This window comes from Pelophylax lessonae, assembly GCF_965119305.1.
Source record: "Pelophylax lessonae genome assembly, chromosome: 3".
NCBI classification, from domain to species: Eukaryota; Metazoa; Chordata; class Amphibia; order Anura; family Ranidae; genus Pelophylax; species Pelophylax lessonae.
Window position 1 is genome coordinate 118,868,527 of NC_138770.1, and position 16,269 is coordinate 118,884,795.

At 46.3% G+C, this 16,269-nt stretch overlaps 1 protein-coding gene across 1 annotated transcript in view; it reads right to left on the reverse strand.

Moving 5' to 3' along the window:
* Positions 1–13,235: 13,235 nt before the first annotated feature.
* The window catches only part of UBXN2A (UBX domain protein 2A), a 41,300-nt gene continuing 38,266 nt past the window's right edge, over positions 13,236–16,269 (reverse strand). Inside the window, exon 7 of the mRNA XM_082251756.1 lies at positions 13,236–13,873. Within this exon, the coding sequence (XP_082107882.1) occupies positions 13,684–13,873 (190 nt within the window). The 3' untranslated portion in view covers positions 13,236–13,683. The remainder of the gene's footprint in view (positions 13,874–16,269) is intronic.

The following is a 16,269-nucleotide window of genomic DNA, read 5'->3' on the forward strand; positions in this document are numbered from 1 at the left end:
CTTGCTCCCAAGGGTTGGGGGAAATGACTCCCTGATCTAGAAACTCCTGGATTGGCAGTCTTCTGGCAGTGAAGTCACCAAAAAATGGCTTGGGGGTGGTATGATTGAATTCTATCCTGTAATCATTGCTGATTAGATCCAGGATGAACTCGTTTGTTGTAACCCTTTGCCAAGAGGGTAGGGAGGTCCCCAGCCTCCCTCATACCCTGCAAGGAGAGTCATTGGCTTTTGTATTTAGTTTGGGAGGGATTAAACAGAAATCCACCTCTGCCTTTAACCTTCTTCTGTTGCCAGGGTCTATTTTGGTCCTTCTTGCCTGCGTCCTTCTGACTGATTTTCCTGCAAGGGCTAAAAGGCTTTTTGGCCTGTTGCCTCTTTGGATTTGGAAAACCTTTTTTTATCAGCAGACCTCTCCAAAACCAAATCCAGGTCTTCACCAAATATTAAGCCACCCTTGAACGGTAATGAGAATAACTTTGCTTTAGAAGCAGCTTCTCCTGCCCGGCCTTTAGGCCAGATCGCCCGTCTGGCCTCATTAATGAGCGCTGTACATCTAGCTGAAAACCTGATGGCCTCTGCGGAGGCATCCGCAATATAAGCCACGGCTTTGTTGAGGATAGGGAGTGAGTCTAAAATCTTAGGGGTATCTTGTTCTAGGAGGATCTTCAACTGCTGTAACCAGAGATCCAATGTCCTGGCTACACAGGTGGACGCAATGGCCCGTTGAAAGTTAGCAACACCTGCATCCCATGCCTTCTTTAAATAACCTTCCGCTTTTATGTTCATGGCATCTTTAAGCGCCCCTGCGTCCTCAAAAGATAGGTCAGATTTTCTGGCCACTTTGGACAGAGCTGCTCAAGCTTTGGACATTTCTCCCATCCTTCAACAGATCTTTTTCTTCTAAATTCAACGTATTGTATATAATCTTCAATAAATCATCTGTCTCATCAGAGGGGAACAGAAATTTTTGCACCCGACTTGATTTTTCTTCCCTTACTTCCACGCTAGAATTTTCACTGGAGTTGTCCTCCAGCTGTTCCAGCACCCCGTGTTCTTCTATGACTGCGGATTGCATGGGCCGGAGGTGCTGTGCTAGCATATGACGTACTTGGTTGAGATGCATTTGAAGGACCCGGCTCTTGCAGAGACCTAAATGACTTGAAAGTTTTAACCATCTCTGTATTCATGGTGTCTAGCAATATTTTAAACATAGAGCTAGTTTTTTTTTTTGGTTAGAGCGTCAATGCAGTATTGGCAACGCACTTTTTTTCAGGTGGATGACAGCTTTTGTTTGCATGAGGCCCATTTTTTTTTTAGGGACATCTCCCTGCACTGCTCCCTCTTTTTCTTTAAGGCTCTTGCCCTGCAAGGCACAAGCGAATATTGAGTGGTAAAGAAAATAGCCAGGTGCAACAACAAAAATACACCAGTAAGAGAAGAAGACCTCCGGAGACTCCCGCACCTTGAAAACTATTCTGTGTGCATAAACTACTACCAACCAGTGTAAATGTAACAGCGCTGATGAGCCTATATCATTCGCTTACCTTAGGGCCAGGATCTGTGTGCGTCCCCGATTCACCTCCTCTGGGCTACATATTTGGGTACAGCGTCGCACGATCGCGCAATTGTCGGTTTAAGTCATGCAGTGCCGAATCGCAAAATAGGGCCTGGTCTTTGAGTAGCCAAATCCTCCTGGGCTTCAATGGTTACACTGGCATGATGCCTTCAGCCGCAGGCATTACTCCGGTACCATTTTTCCTTCCCTGGGTTCTCCTGTCCCACCAGGAGTCCCAATCGACCAGCTGGTGCTTCCTCTGGTAAATCAAAGAGGTTAAAAAAGACCAGATCGATGGGGTATGGCTTGGACATGTGTGGGTGAAGACGTTTCTGGGAGAGCTCCTGCCTGCTGCCCTGAAATCCCAGCTTTTTTCTACTGATATTGGCTGATATGCTTTCCTCCCGCAAGAGAAAGACAAAGGGCAAATCTTCCTCTACCCGCTCATCTACGACTGCGGGAGGAATACTCAGTTTTTTACTGAGTCCGGGGTCCCAGATCTCAGCCACTAAGATGGCCGTGCCACGTGGTAGGCCGCGGGAAGGCTCGGCCTCGCTTGATCAACCTGCCTCACCTGCAGCGTCCGTCCACTCGGACGCTCCGTCCAACGTCCAATTGAACTCTCCTTCGACTGTTTTACAAACATTCTTCCACCCACTGGCTCTCTGAGCAGACCACAAGCTCCGATTCCTGCTTCTGGCACTGCCTACTAGGGCAGATTTCAAACTCTTGGCTGACAGAATTGAAGAGACGCATCGGCAGGACTGGCAGGCCGTGCGAGGGGAAGTGCAGGCGGTGTCAATCCGCTTGTCTGCAGGTGAGGCTACATTATCCTCCTTAGAGGACAGGGTCCGATCCCTAGAAGATAGGCAGCTGACCTACTCAGAGACTAACGTGTCAATGCGGCTATAGCTAGAAGCAATGGAGGACAGAAGCCACCGCAAACAATTTGTGCCTCCGCGGGCTTCCTGAGGCTGCTGCGGCTGAGGATTTGGAGACGGCTGTGGGGGCTGTCTTCCGGCTTCTACCTGTACTGGACCTGCCAGAACACCTGGAATTTTATCACATTCACAGAGCCATGGGTCCTAAGCTTTCTGACCCCGCACGGCCCAGGGATGTGATATGCCGTCTGCACCATTACTCCCTTAAGGAGCTGATCCTTCGTAAGGCCTGGGAGGCCAGTAAGGTGGACTATCTGGGATCCGTTGTTAAAGTGCTGCCGGATGTCTCTAAGGCCACCCTCCTGCGAAGATCCCTGCTCCAACCGATCCTGGAAATTGCTAGCCAGAAAGGCTGCACCTACAAATGGGGGTGCCCCTTCTCCTTCACCCTTCGGAAGGACCATCGGAGCTTCGCGCTGCGGACGCCTCGTGACCTGCCTGACCTCTTCGTCTTCCTGGATGCAGACCCTGTCCCTGTGCAAGACTGGCTTGTCCCTGTCGTGGGGCCGGGTGTCGGTCTGGTTCCCCAAAGACCTGATGGCCTTCCCCAGCAACACCGTAGAGCCCGGAGATCGCGCACTCCGCACTGTACCTCGGGTGTCACTGCCTCATTGGAGACTGTGGAGTCCCCCCCCCTGCTGATGATATGGGGGGCTGTGGGGTGGTGGGGGGCATTTGTTACTGTTATTTTGATGCTTTATGCTGTTTTTTCTTACAATTTGATCAATGGCGGTCGCTCCCCCCTCATGTGGCCATCATGGTGACCACGTAGTGGTCTTAGCGGCGGGGGCCCACCCGGGTGACTGCGGTCGCTGGGGTGAGCCCTCCTGGTTCTGGCTGTGGTGACCTGCGGGGGGTGATGGAGACACGTGCCTGTGCTGCCACAGTGGGTGAGGGGTAATGGTGATGATGTGGGCCTTATTACACGGCTTTTCTGAGTTTTCATAGGTCTTTCTCTTCATATCCCAGTTGATTATTGTTGGATCTGTATTTGCTGGGGGGGGGCCCTATTTGGGTATCGTTCTTCCACGCTCCCACATAGGTCGGTGTACACTGATTGGGCCGGTTTTGGGACGGTTTTTGTCGTACGCCCCTAAACTGCTTGCTTTTTTTCTTTTCCTATTGCTCAGGTAGCTCACCTCGGCCCTCGGACCTCTTCTTTCTTGTTTCCTTTTTCTCTACCTTCGTTCCCCCTTGCTGTCTCTCTTCCTCTGCTTCATCTCTTCCCCTCTTTCCCCTTCCTTGGTCCATTTCCCCGTCCCCCCCACGCTATGGACGACCTCCAGCTGGTCTCCTGGAATACGAGGGGTCTCAACACCCCTGAAAAACGTTGTGTATTGCTTCATGATCTGAAACGCCTGGGCGCACATGTGGCCTTCTTGCAGGAAACCCATTTCCGGACTGATAACCTACCTATTTTATGGAATAGTTCCTTCCCATTTATTTACCACTCTACCTTCGCTGGGTCCAAGTCACGAGGGGTCTCCATTTTGATTCCCAGTCGGTTGCCCTGGACGATGAGAGGTCTTGGACCCTGAGGGGCGCTACGCTTTTGTCAAGGGTTTGATTGGCGATGTCCTGGTTACCCTTGCCTCAATCTACGCACCTAATCCTGGCGAGGATGTTTTTCTCTCTCGAGCCCTGGTTGTCCTTTCAAGCTTTTTGGAGGGCCAGCTGCTGCTGGGTGCGGACCTTAATGTTCCCTTGACCCCTTCAGTTGACTCCTCTACGGGTTCTTCGTCCGTCCCCGTTAGATCCCATAGGAGGATCGCCCAGGCCCTTCACCGGGCCCAACTCATCGATATATGGAGGTTGTAGCACTCGGGCAAGAGAGACTACACCTTTTTCTCCCCCCCCCCTCATGGGACTTACTCTAGGATTGATCTCTTCCTGGTCCCTCACGCCCAACTGCATGCGGTTCGCTTGTCGTCCATCGGTTCCATTACCTGGTCGGACCATGCTCCTGTCCGGCTTACGTATGCTCTTTCGGAGGTTTCCGCCTCCAAGTCTAAATTCTGGAGGCTGAATGAAATCCTGCCGTCCTGACTGACGTTCAGAGGGAACTTCAATCTTATTATGAGCTGAATGACCTTCCAGATTGTGACCCTGGGGTCCTGTGGGAGGCTCACAAGCCGGTCATTCGTGGAATTTTGATTAAACACGGGGCCAGGATAAAACGCGAACGCAATGAACAGCTGATGTCTCTGCTTGCTTCCCTACACACAATGGAAGCTAAGCACAAGCACAACCCTACTCTGGCTCTATCTGAGGAATTGGGCGCCAACCGCAAGCGTATCTCTGATCTGCTGATGTTCAGGGCAAAGGCCTCTCTCCAGCGCTGCCGGCGAGTCTGCCTTGAATCTGGTGATAAGTGCGGGAGGACGCTGGCTAGAGCAGTGTGGGACCTTCGTTCGGCCACCTATATCCCACACATTATGTCTCCTTGTGGCCATAAGCTCTCTCTACCCAAGCAGATAGTCCAAGCATTCGGGGATTCTTCCCTTTACAATCTTGAGATCCCATCTCCTACGGAATCCAGGCTGACGGCTTATATTGAATCTTCTCACATGCCCAAGCTTTCGGGGGAGATTGCGGAGGCCTTGGACGCACCTATTACACCGCTGGAAGTGGAACATGCCATCACATCTACTAAACCGGGGAAAGCCCCGGGCTCAGATGGCTTTACGCTGCTGTACTATAAAACGTTGCTCCCCATCCTTGGTCTTCACCTGACATGCCTCTTTAACTCCGTTGGTGCCACCTCTTCATTTAGGACTGACACCCTGAGGGCACATATTACCGTTCTGCCCAAGGAGGGTAAGAACCCTACAGCCTGCGGCAGCCACAGGCCAATTTCCCTGCTTAACCTGGACCTTACACTTTTCACGAAGATTCTGGCCACTAGATTGGTCAGCCATCTGCCGTCCCTGGTGGGCTTTGTCCCTCGCTGGAAAGCGAGGGACAACACGGTTAAGGTCCTTAACTTGATCCATGTGGCCTGCTCCAGCAATACTCCCAGCGTCTTTCTCAGTACAAATGCTGAGAAGGCGTTCGACCGTGTGAACTGGCGGTTCATGTTCACGGTGTTACGCCATATCGGATTGGGGGACACTATGTTGCACTGGATCAGGTCCATCTATTCTGATCCCTCTGCGCAGGTGAAGGTAAATGGCCTGCTGTCTGCTCCTTTTGTTATCCGGAACGGCACTAGGCAGGGGTGCCCCCTCTCGCCCCTCCTGTTTGCCCTTTCCTTGGAGCCCTTCCTCGGTAGAATCCGCCTAAATCCGGACATTGGGGGGATTCGAGTGGGATCATGTCAGCATAAAGTCCCGGCCTACGCCGACGACCTGCTGTTTTCTGTTTCCAATCCAGTGGTTTCACTCCCGAACCTGAATGAAAGAATTTGAACTGTACGGTATGTTGTCCGACCTGAAAATCAATTTTACCAAGTCAGAGGCGATAGGGATACGCTTACCGGCTGCTATGATGGGAACCCTGAGGAATAGCTTCAGGTTTCGATGGTCGGACAAGGTGCTTCAATATCTATGCACTTTGATGCCTCCGGACCTGTCACAGGTCTACCCTCTTAATTTCCCACCCCTGGTGACTCAAACTAAACTACTGCTGGATAAGTGGCAGTCAGAGACGCACTCGTGGTTCGGCAGATGAAACCTTCTCAAAATATGCATTCTCCCCAAATTTTTGTACCTCCTTCAGGCCCTGCCCGTGAAGATCCCTGCGCTGTTTTGACGACAAGTGCACGCTCTCTTTATCCAATTTGTTTGGGCTCGCAGGAAACCCAGGCTTCGTAGGACTCTTCTCACGTTACCGAAGTGTTCGGGGAGCCTAGCCCTTCCCGACATTCGTAAATACCAACAGGCGACACATCTGAGTAAAGTCCTGGACTGGTGCAGACACGCTTCTCCTAAACTATGGGTTCAGCTGGAACAGGCACAATGCAGCTTTCTATTTCAGGGGGCACCCTTGGTGTCACCGGGACGCTTCGGCCCCCCTTAAGCGGCACCCGCTGATCGGGGTCACCCTTTCTGTGGCTGAGCACCTGTGTGACCGCCTTCACCTTGCCCCTGCACCTTCACCCCTCCTCCCAATCTTAGGCCATCCGTCATTCCCTTTGGGGTTCTCAGACCACGCCTTGTTGACTCTAAGCCAGAGGGTGATATTTCAGGCCCATCACTTCTTGACGGGGGTCCCGTTGGCCTACTGTGTCTGAACTGATGGCATTGGGTGGTTCCTTTGCCCTTCCATTTTGGTCTGCCATTCTGGTACACCATTTTCTTGTCTCTCTTCCGAAGCCCGTTGCCTTTTTCAGCTTTGACTCTCCTGGAGACGCATTGCGTAGGGGAGGGGGAGCTCCCTCACTTGCTTTCGTTATCATATGGCCTTCTGCATCCACAACCTGACCAGACACCCCTGCCCTGGCTTGAGAAATGGAAGTCAGATTTCAGCTGCCGGTTTACCACTAAACAGAAACTTAATATGCTCTGTTTGGCCTTGAGCTCCTTTGATCTGTACGAGAACGCAGGAGACCAATTTCAAGATCGTCATGCGCTGGTACTATACACCGACACGTCTACATAGCTTCTTTCCCGAAGCTTCGGACCAATGCTGAAGGTCCTGAAAAGCCAGGGGCACGTTGTTACATATTTTCTGGTCCTGCCCTCTCCTGTCCAACTTCTGGGGTGAAGTCAGGAGAATTCTAGCGCTGTTTACAGAGCAAGCGATCCCGGATGACCCGCGGTTCTTCCTACTCCAAGTATCTGACATTCCTTATGGGACTTTTCAGAAATCCTTGCTCTGCCCCATGCTAAATGCTGCTAGAGCATGCATACCACTCCTGTGAAAGCAGGCGGCTCCTCCACAGGTCGCCCAGTGGCTTAGGAAAACTGAGGATATCAATAGACTGGAGAGCCTGATTGTGACTTCTCAGCACAGGGGAGACAAGCATGCGGATAAGTGGAGGATCTGGGACCTATTGGTCACGTCCGGAGAGGGGGCGTGCCTAATGGGGGAGTGATTCATTACATCGACAGTTAAGATCTGGATGATTTGTTGTCCGACAACAGCATGAACCCCCCCCCCACCCCACTTCTTCCTCACTTCTCTTCTCATCTCCCATGTTCTCCTTCCTTCCCTTCCTGATCCCCTTCTACTCTTGCTGTATTTTTTTCTTCGTTGATTCTTCCTGTGGTCTCTGCGAGAGATCATCTATCTGTTTACTTTAAACAAAACAAAAGAAAAATAAAAAGGTTACATGCCGGAAAGGGTTCCTTTAATGAAGGGGTGGGGAACCTTTTTTCTGCCAAAGGCCATTTGGGTATTTATAAAATCATTCGGGGGCTGTACAAAATTATCAACTTAAAAACGTGCCTGTTATATTTGGTCAAAAATGTAATTAACTCACCCCTAATGTGATGGTTGCAACTGCTTCTCTTTGGTGAGGTGTGTGATGTTAGCTGGTATTGATGATGTTGCTACTCGCAACTGGTTTTCCAGGTTTGCGTCGGTCAGTCTGGAGCGCAGTAGACTTTGTGGTGGTAAGTTTTGAAAAGAACTGCTGGCGGGTACTACTGTGGGTATTGCTGATTCAGGCTGGTACTGTGCTGTAGGTACTGCTGGCTCAGGCTGGTACTGCTGGCTGGTGCTGTGGGTACTGCTGGCTCAGGCTGGTACTGCTGTGGGTACTGCTGGCTGGTACTGTGCTCTAGGTACTGCTGAGGGTACTACTGGCTCTGGCTGGTACTGCTGTGGGTACTGCTGGTTCTGCTGTGGGTACTGCTGGCTCTGGCTTATACTGCTGTCTCTGGCTGGTACTGCTGTCTCTGGCTGGTAATGCTGTGTGTGCTGCTGGCGGGAAATGCTGGCTAGCAGCGGTGCCGTGATTTGATATCACTCCGCCTGTCACTCACTCAGACAGTCAGAACGGAGTCAGAACTATACAGGAAGCATTGGCTCTGTTCTGACAGATCAGCTGAGAGACACAGACTCAGCTGCACGGGGGGCCGGACCAATTGACTTTGAGGGCCGCATACGGCCCCCGGGACGTAGGTTCCCCACCCCTGCTTTAATGGCACTTACGAAGAGCTTGTCCTACTTTTGGCACCCCCTCATTGAGGTACTTTATACTGACTTGATCTCCTAACTGGACATAGACAGATGTGTTGAATTGCTTCTTCTTGTTTTGTTCATTGTTATTGCTTGATATATACCTCTGTCATTTTCCTCATGTATGACCTTTGTGATGCCTGTATCCGGATGTTCTCAATAAAGTTTATATTTGAAAAGAAAAAAAGACGAGATGGGTGTAACGTGAGAATTACCTACCCCGTGAGAAAAACCTACCCTCGTCACTTCCAGCCAGGAACAGCTGACCAGCGCAGCAGTGCACATGCTCACAGCCCTGGATACCTAATGGAACAGCTGAGGAGCTGACTAGTGCGCATGCGCACTAGTATGAAAAGATCACTGTGTACCGTGAAAAAAACCTACCCACGCGGCGGTTACATAAAACAGCTGGGCTGCAATACGAGTCATCTCCGCTCCTGTCCCTGTCACTTCCCTGATCTTGGCTAGTAAATATAAAAGCGGCTCTCGGCTCTGTCATTAATGTTTTCATACACCTGCCGCCGCTTTTATATTTACTTGCCGAGATCAGGGTAGTGACAGGGACAGGAGCGGAGATGACTCGTATTGCAGCACAGCTGTTTTAATGTAACCGCTGCACTACATACAGTGCCGTGCACCGGAAGTGACGAGGGGTAGGTTTTTCTCACGGGTAGGTAATTCTCACAGAACACCGGGCTTTGTTGGGCTCTATGATATAGTAACCTGGAAGCAATGACATCACATCACTTCCGGGTTACCCAGATGTCAACAGCACCATTAAAAAAAAAAAAAAACATTTGATCACACTGATCTTGGTGTCATCAAATGGTTTTTAAAGGCAGAGAAGGGATTTGGGGTCTCTCCATAAAGAGTACGTGTCACATGAATGTTTACATATACAATAAATATGATTTAAAAAAAAAATTAAGGCAACAATGTAAAAATAAACAATAAAACTTTTTTTTAAAGGGCTACCGCCCCCCGCGCTGAAAGGCGAACTAACGCATTGGTTCCGTACAAAAAAAAAAAAATCATCCTACACATGTGAGGTATCACCCTGAACATCAGATCAAGGGCAGTAATTCTAGCACCAGACCTCCTATGTAAATGTAAAGTAAAAGCCTGTAACGGCTTTTAAAGAGTTTCCTATGGATAGTAACATTTACGTTGTTTGTCATCGTTGCACAGGTGTGCGCAATTTTAAAGCGTAACATGTTTGGTATTTATTTACTCGGCATAACATCTTTTATATTTGCCCTAAAAGTTGGGTTATGTATTGTGTTTTTTTGCATTAAACTTCAAAAAAGTGTATTTTTTTTTTTTAAACAAAATTGCATTTGAAAAAGCAAAAAAATACAGATTTTTACATGTAAACAAAAGTGTCAGAAAAAGGCCTGGAGGTCAAGTGGTTAAACAGCAGTTGCCAATATGTTGGAAACTATTCTCTGTCAAAACTCATGTGATCACATTCCTTTAAATTGGAATTGCTGTCTAACCATAACTATTCTTTAATATGTCCCCTCCCTCCTCCTGCCACCCTATGTAACAAAAAGATGTGTAAACTAACCTTTTTATCAGCCCACTCCAGTCCAGTCACATGATTCCATAGCCCCACTGTGTCAGTAATCGGCCAGCTGAAGGTGAGTGAAGGGAACGCCAACATCGGCTCGGCTATGGGATCCTATGGGTGACTTCTCTTCTAATGGAATTCTCAGCCATTTTTGAGTGCTCTCTTGACTCCTGTGCAGCCGGCCGCTCACTGACACAGGGGATCACATGACTTGACAGGAGCAGGCAGAAATAAGTAAGTATACACATAGTTTTTTACATAAGGCAGATACGATAGGTAGCAGGAGGAGGGGGGGGGGGGGGGGGAGGAGCATTTTTAAGAATAGTTATGGTTAAACAAGAATGTCACTTTATACACACATTGAATCAAATGCAATAAAAAGCCACAAGTAGCTTAAACCATTTAATTTATAAAAGCAAAATCTAAAAATTTTCATTACTAACACACAGCAATCTTTTCAAGACAGCATGCCGATTAATATGTAGATTTGTATGACCCCCTTCTAGGATGGGATAATAGCAGGGGAAGAGCAAGACAATACACGTGTAGTGCTGCTGGCCCCTTTGTCCTATGAGCTGCAGGCCAGGACCTGCAAAAAGATGCATGATTATTTCCTTTCTGACCAATACAAAATTCCCTGAAGGCTTTGGGTTGCCAATACTTGATTTGATAATGATATGACAGGATAATGCCTGCTACAGGGATATAATTATATTCTAATACGGCAGATCTATGTTTCAACACAGAGTAAAACAGTTTGCTAAAATGTACTTAAAAGAGCCTTTTAGGAATATGCCATATGACATCACTTAAACAAGAGACTTCCCTGAGTCACCTGTCCCTGCAATGAGGTCACTATATCCAAATAGATTTATACCCTGCATTTTCAGAACTTTAGGGCTGTTCCTGCAGTGAAGTGATCTGATGCTGCTAGCAATAAGAGAAATGGTCTCTCTTTTCTACATTCAGCCTTGATATATAGTGAGATCAAAAGCTCTAGTACTCTCAGAACACATTGATGGCAAGAGGCAGTAGAGGTGACTCAATTTGTTTATTGTCTAAGGATTCAATCACACTGTTGCAGTGTGCTAATGCACATGCATCAATCAGCCTGCGTTACATTAGGGCAGCCTATTCATTTTAAAGAGTCTGTCTAAGGTATCAGAACGCACTAAAAACAGTGCATGTTCCACATTCTTGTAACCTCTTAATTTTCGTTGGAGGATTGTTCCTCCCTACAAAGTGTGGCATGCTGCTTCTCTACCAGCAGGTCTCACACTTAAGGTAGTGGAAAATGTAACTAAGCCCGTTCACACCGGTGTGACTTGTCATGCAATTTGACAGTTCCAAATCACATGAGAAGTTGCACTCTATTGCCGAAAAAGGAACGGTTCATATCACCGCAACTATGAAAAAGGTTCTGCACTACTTTTTACCGATTTTATTGTGACTTGCATAGACTTCTGTTAAATGAAGTCGCAAGCCACAACGTAATCGGCAGTGGAAATCGCACTGATGTGTGGCTTTGAAATCGGGCTGAAGTAGCGTGATTTTAAAGTCACACCAGTGTGAACCAGGGCTAAATAGAAGTAGCCCTGGCCCCGCTTGTTAAACACTAACGGAAGTAATCAGTAGTATTTAACAAGACTGTCAAACACAAACCCCAAGTGCCTGCATCAGCTTTTGTTTGCCTTAGAACTACTTCTCTCCCTATATCGATCAATGGGAATGCAAAAGTAGCAAGAAGCAGCTTAAGAGGTCAAATGCACCTGTCAATGAACTGTAGATGATCTCAGAAGCATCTCAAATGCAGGCTGGATACATCTGAAAGCAAGCTGCCATTTATAAATGTACACAAGCCCAAAGCCCAATAAAAATGCTCTTAAAGCAGTAGTAAAGTCTGGGTTACAGAAAAAAAAAAAAATACTTTCCCCTGCAAGTTAGGGACATAACGTACTAGCTTTGCATACTAGCAGGTTATGAAACTTACCTTATAATGAAGCCCTACAGCAGCGCCCTGTCATCGCAGACAGGGCTTCCATCTTCACCCGGTCTTCCTTCCGGGTTCGCAGGCTCGGGTTATTTGAATGGCTGAGCCACGATGATGTCACTCCCACACATGTGCACAGCAGCCACAATCACGGTACAGCGCTCAGAAGGGATGGCATACTCAGTATGCCGTCCCTTCAGAGAGCAGTGCACATGTGCTGGCGAAGTCATCGACTGCAGAAATAGTGAATATCTCCAAAACGTTGCACATTTAGGAGGTATTCCTAGTACCTACAGGTAAACTTTATTATGAGCTTACCTGTAGGTACAAGTCAGCAAGCGGGGTTTACTACGGCTTTAAGCTGTTGGTTGGTTCCTAGTGTGAAAATCAGGTTCCTGGTCATCACATTTCTCTTTATTCATTGTCCTTTTATGAAAACTGTTCTATTCATTTGTCATTTTATGAAACTGTTTTATTCATATGCTGAAACCAAAAAATTCCAAAAGCGGTTGATGATTCCAAACCAAAAGCTACCAGCATTCATCTTTTAGGTATTCAAGAAGAGTTAAAGTCTTTCCACATGCTTACAGACCGTTCACTGATTTAAGGCTCTTGCACACAGCCATACATATAAGGTGTATAGCCGTACAGAGTAAAATGTGATTTTATTGTTGTGGCTCTATGGTAGCTGCAGCGTATTTTTGTCCATGTGCACGTATTCCAAATCCACTGTATGCGCCTATGTGCGCGTGAACTCCAGCACTTGCATTTATATCCGCAAATATTTTTCAAAACATATACACATGCATACCCATGTACTGCGTTTTTTGCAATGCATGTTTATGGACAAAAATAAACAGCGGTGGCTCCCAGAAACCACAAGCGCATTTTATGCCACCATGTGCAAAGGCCCTTACACCCCCAGAACATTACCTTAGTAAAGGGCAGTTTAAAGTCTCATCCCTGAAAATGATGGTTTACTATAGGACATCCTGCCATAGATACGGATTTAGTTCTATGAGTAACTCAATGGACTGAGGGTTGTTCTAAATAAACAGTCTCCCTTCAAAAAAATAGAAGGGGTGCTCTTCTCTACAGAATAGATCATAAATCTAGCTTCAAGCCACCAATGTAAAAGTCTGCAGACCATTTGTTAAATGCACACGCACAGGCCTTGCGTATGCTAGGAAGAACCTGAGGAGCTTTGAACCAATGAGGAAGATGCATTCTGAGTTATAATGGAGATGTTAGAGCACCCTCTGTACCCAGAAGGTACAGAACATCACAGTGTAAAGCAGTATAAAAAGGGTGACAGTCTTGCAAGCATCCATCTTTACACACATGCACCCAAAAAATATGTAAAAAGGCATTCAAAACAAGCCGCTAAACAGGTGGATAAGTCCAGTCTGTTCACAGTGCTTCTCAGATCTTTGATAAAAAGGGGGGGACAAAGTGCTAAATCAGTCTTGGTGGTTTAAAGCACCGATTGTTGATGGATACTGGACTAAGAGTCTCTGAAGGGTTCTGTGGTTTTCTGCATTCTTTGGACCAGAACAGCATTTTTGAGGTGGGCTTCCTGGATGGTGATGGTCTCATCCAAGATGTTACACAGAGGGAAAGAGGTGGCCAATTTGAAGGGCAGCTTCTCAGACTTAAAAGGTATGCTCTCCAGGAATTGCCGCACATCACTGATCCTGTAGGAGACAAATTAAAACTTTATAACAAAACAGGTCTTAAATTTGCATATTTAGTCCAAACTTTGTTTTTTTACATTACATCCTTAAGCCGGCAATATATTTATCAAAATCAAGGTTCAGCAGGGACTGGCCGAATTTAGATCCATGTCGGAGGAAAGCAGATCTGTACAACCAGCCTTCTGTACAGCCGTTCGATCAGTGCCGCCGGTCATAGCTGGCAGCGCCAATCAGTGTGTTCTGATGGTGTCAGAATACAATACTGTGTCCCCCTGTTAGAATACAAATGCTCAGCGGAGGATTCACCCATTCACCAAAAGGTGTGGATGAGGAAAGAGGGTTGGATTTTTTTGTTCAACCTGATGGTTGAATGAAAAAACTGAAACATCTATGGGCTGCTTTACTGCAGTGTCTATTGCAAAGATTTCCCTTTATGTTCCTATGTTGTCATCAGACAGAAGCACTCCATAGATAGAAACAAGAGTACTTTTTATTACAGTGGAAAAGGGTAGAATCTCTGCCAAGTTTTGACAGCTGAAACTGCACCCCTTGTTTAAGCGTTTGTTACCAACATTTCATATTTCTGACGTGCCTGCTGTCCCGTGTATTTATACGAGAAAGTATCCTGTTCTTTTTTTATTGCTTTCTTCATGTGAAATCCCTGGTGTTCCTGCCAGTCCCTCTGCTTTCCTATTAAAAACTATAGTGCACTATAAATTTACCAGGAAATCTTCCAGAGGAGTCTTTGCAGCACAAATCAGAGATCTGGAGGAAACCTGATTTTACTATATGCTGTTGTTGCCTAGTCCATGAGAGTGGTTAGGCATAGGCGTCTGGTGAGACTGAATTTCAGATAATTCTCCCGACACTGTGTGGTGGTGGCAAGCAAGGGTGGTCCCCATAGGTCGCACTTGTGATCCTTCATGTTTGCACTTTCATTGCTCTATGCACTTTATGGACTCCTATTGATGGGATTTCATGCTTTTATGTATTTATGATTTTATGCTTATATTTATCACATCTAATTCATATATTTTGGTATATGTTATCATCCTATTTATTTGGTAAGAGGTTATCACCATCCCTGCGCTACTGAAATTCAAATGAATTTTATTTTTTTTTATAGGAAAAATTAAATGCATTTTTTATCTGCAAGGTGCTGTGCCACCCTATATGAGTGGTGGGCAGTGGGCACAGTACAGTCTGTGGACCTGACACTCACTGGCAGGCAACTGCAATTATATTACAGACAGAAACACATCTAAAGCATCTACCACATACAAAGACTTATATACTCTTAACATCAATCAGGAATCTGCCAAGTCATCAATCATTAATTCATTTAAATAGATGTCTCCAATTAGCCATTAAGAAGACTGAGATAAGGTTACAAGTGTTGAATCCTTTCCCCAAAACAATTAGTAATATCCAGTTTATTTCATCCCATTGGTAAAAGAAAAACAAACATTTATCATGATGGTAGCTATAATACACACTCATTAATTACCAAAGCACAGACACTAGTCATATATTCATTGCTGTTATCACTGTTGTGGGTATATAGAATATTGACTCACATTCCTTCTACTACCCAGATCACCCAAACACTCGCAAAAGAGTACTCACAAAAATAAATATTAATCCAGTTCAGAATGCAATGTTTCTAAAAAGTGAATCCATGGGACTTCACCCTTTCTCAGCTGCAATTCACGGTTCCCTCCTCTCCTATTTTTTTGTATATTGTCTATAACCATAAATCTCAACTGGGACACCGAATGACTGTTTTCAAAAAAATGTCTCTCAAATGGTAGTTGTACTACTTTGTCTCTAATCGAGTATTTGTGGCGAGCAATACAATCTTTAACTTTCTGAGTGGTTTCCCCAACATAATACAAGCAACATGGGAACTTGATAATGTACACAACATATGGTGATTGGCATGTGTAGTGATTATTCATTTTTATATCATATCCCCTATGTTGATGTGAAAAATTCACAGCCACAAGTCAAGGACCAGGAGTAGGGGAGGTAAACGATACCGGAGATCAAAGATTCCGCGGTGTGGCAATGAGATCGGCCAAGGAGATAAATGGTATATCATATTTCATCTGTTACCTTGTCTAAACCTGACATAGAGGTTTTAAATAAGGGTCTAGGTTTTTGCCCGAAAGAAAGAATGAATTTTTTGTTTATGACAGGATTTGTATCGCTTTTATCGTTAATTGCGTTTAAAGGCATATTATTCTATGAAGCCCGATATGAGGAGTGTGCAGCCATTACCGTTATTCATTAAAAATTTGAATCTGTATGTCAAAAGTAAAATTACCCCACCAACCTCATGTGCAGCAGTGGTGGTATTTATTAACAAAGTTTATCAAGACATCGGTTCATTTTTA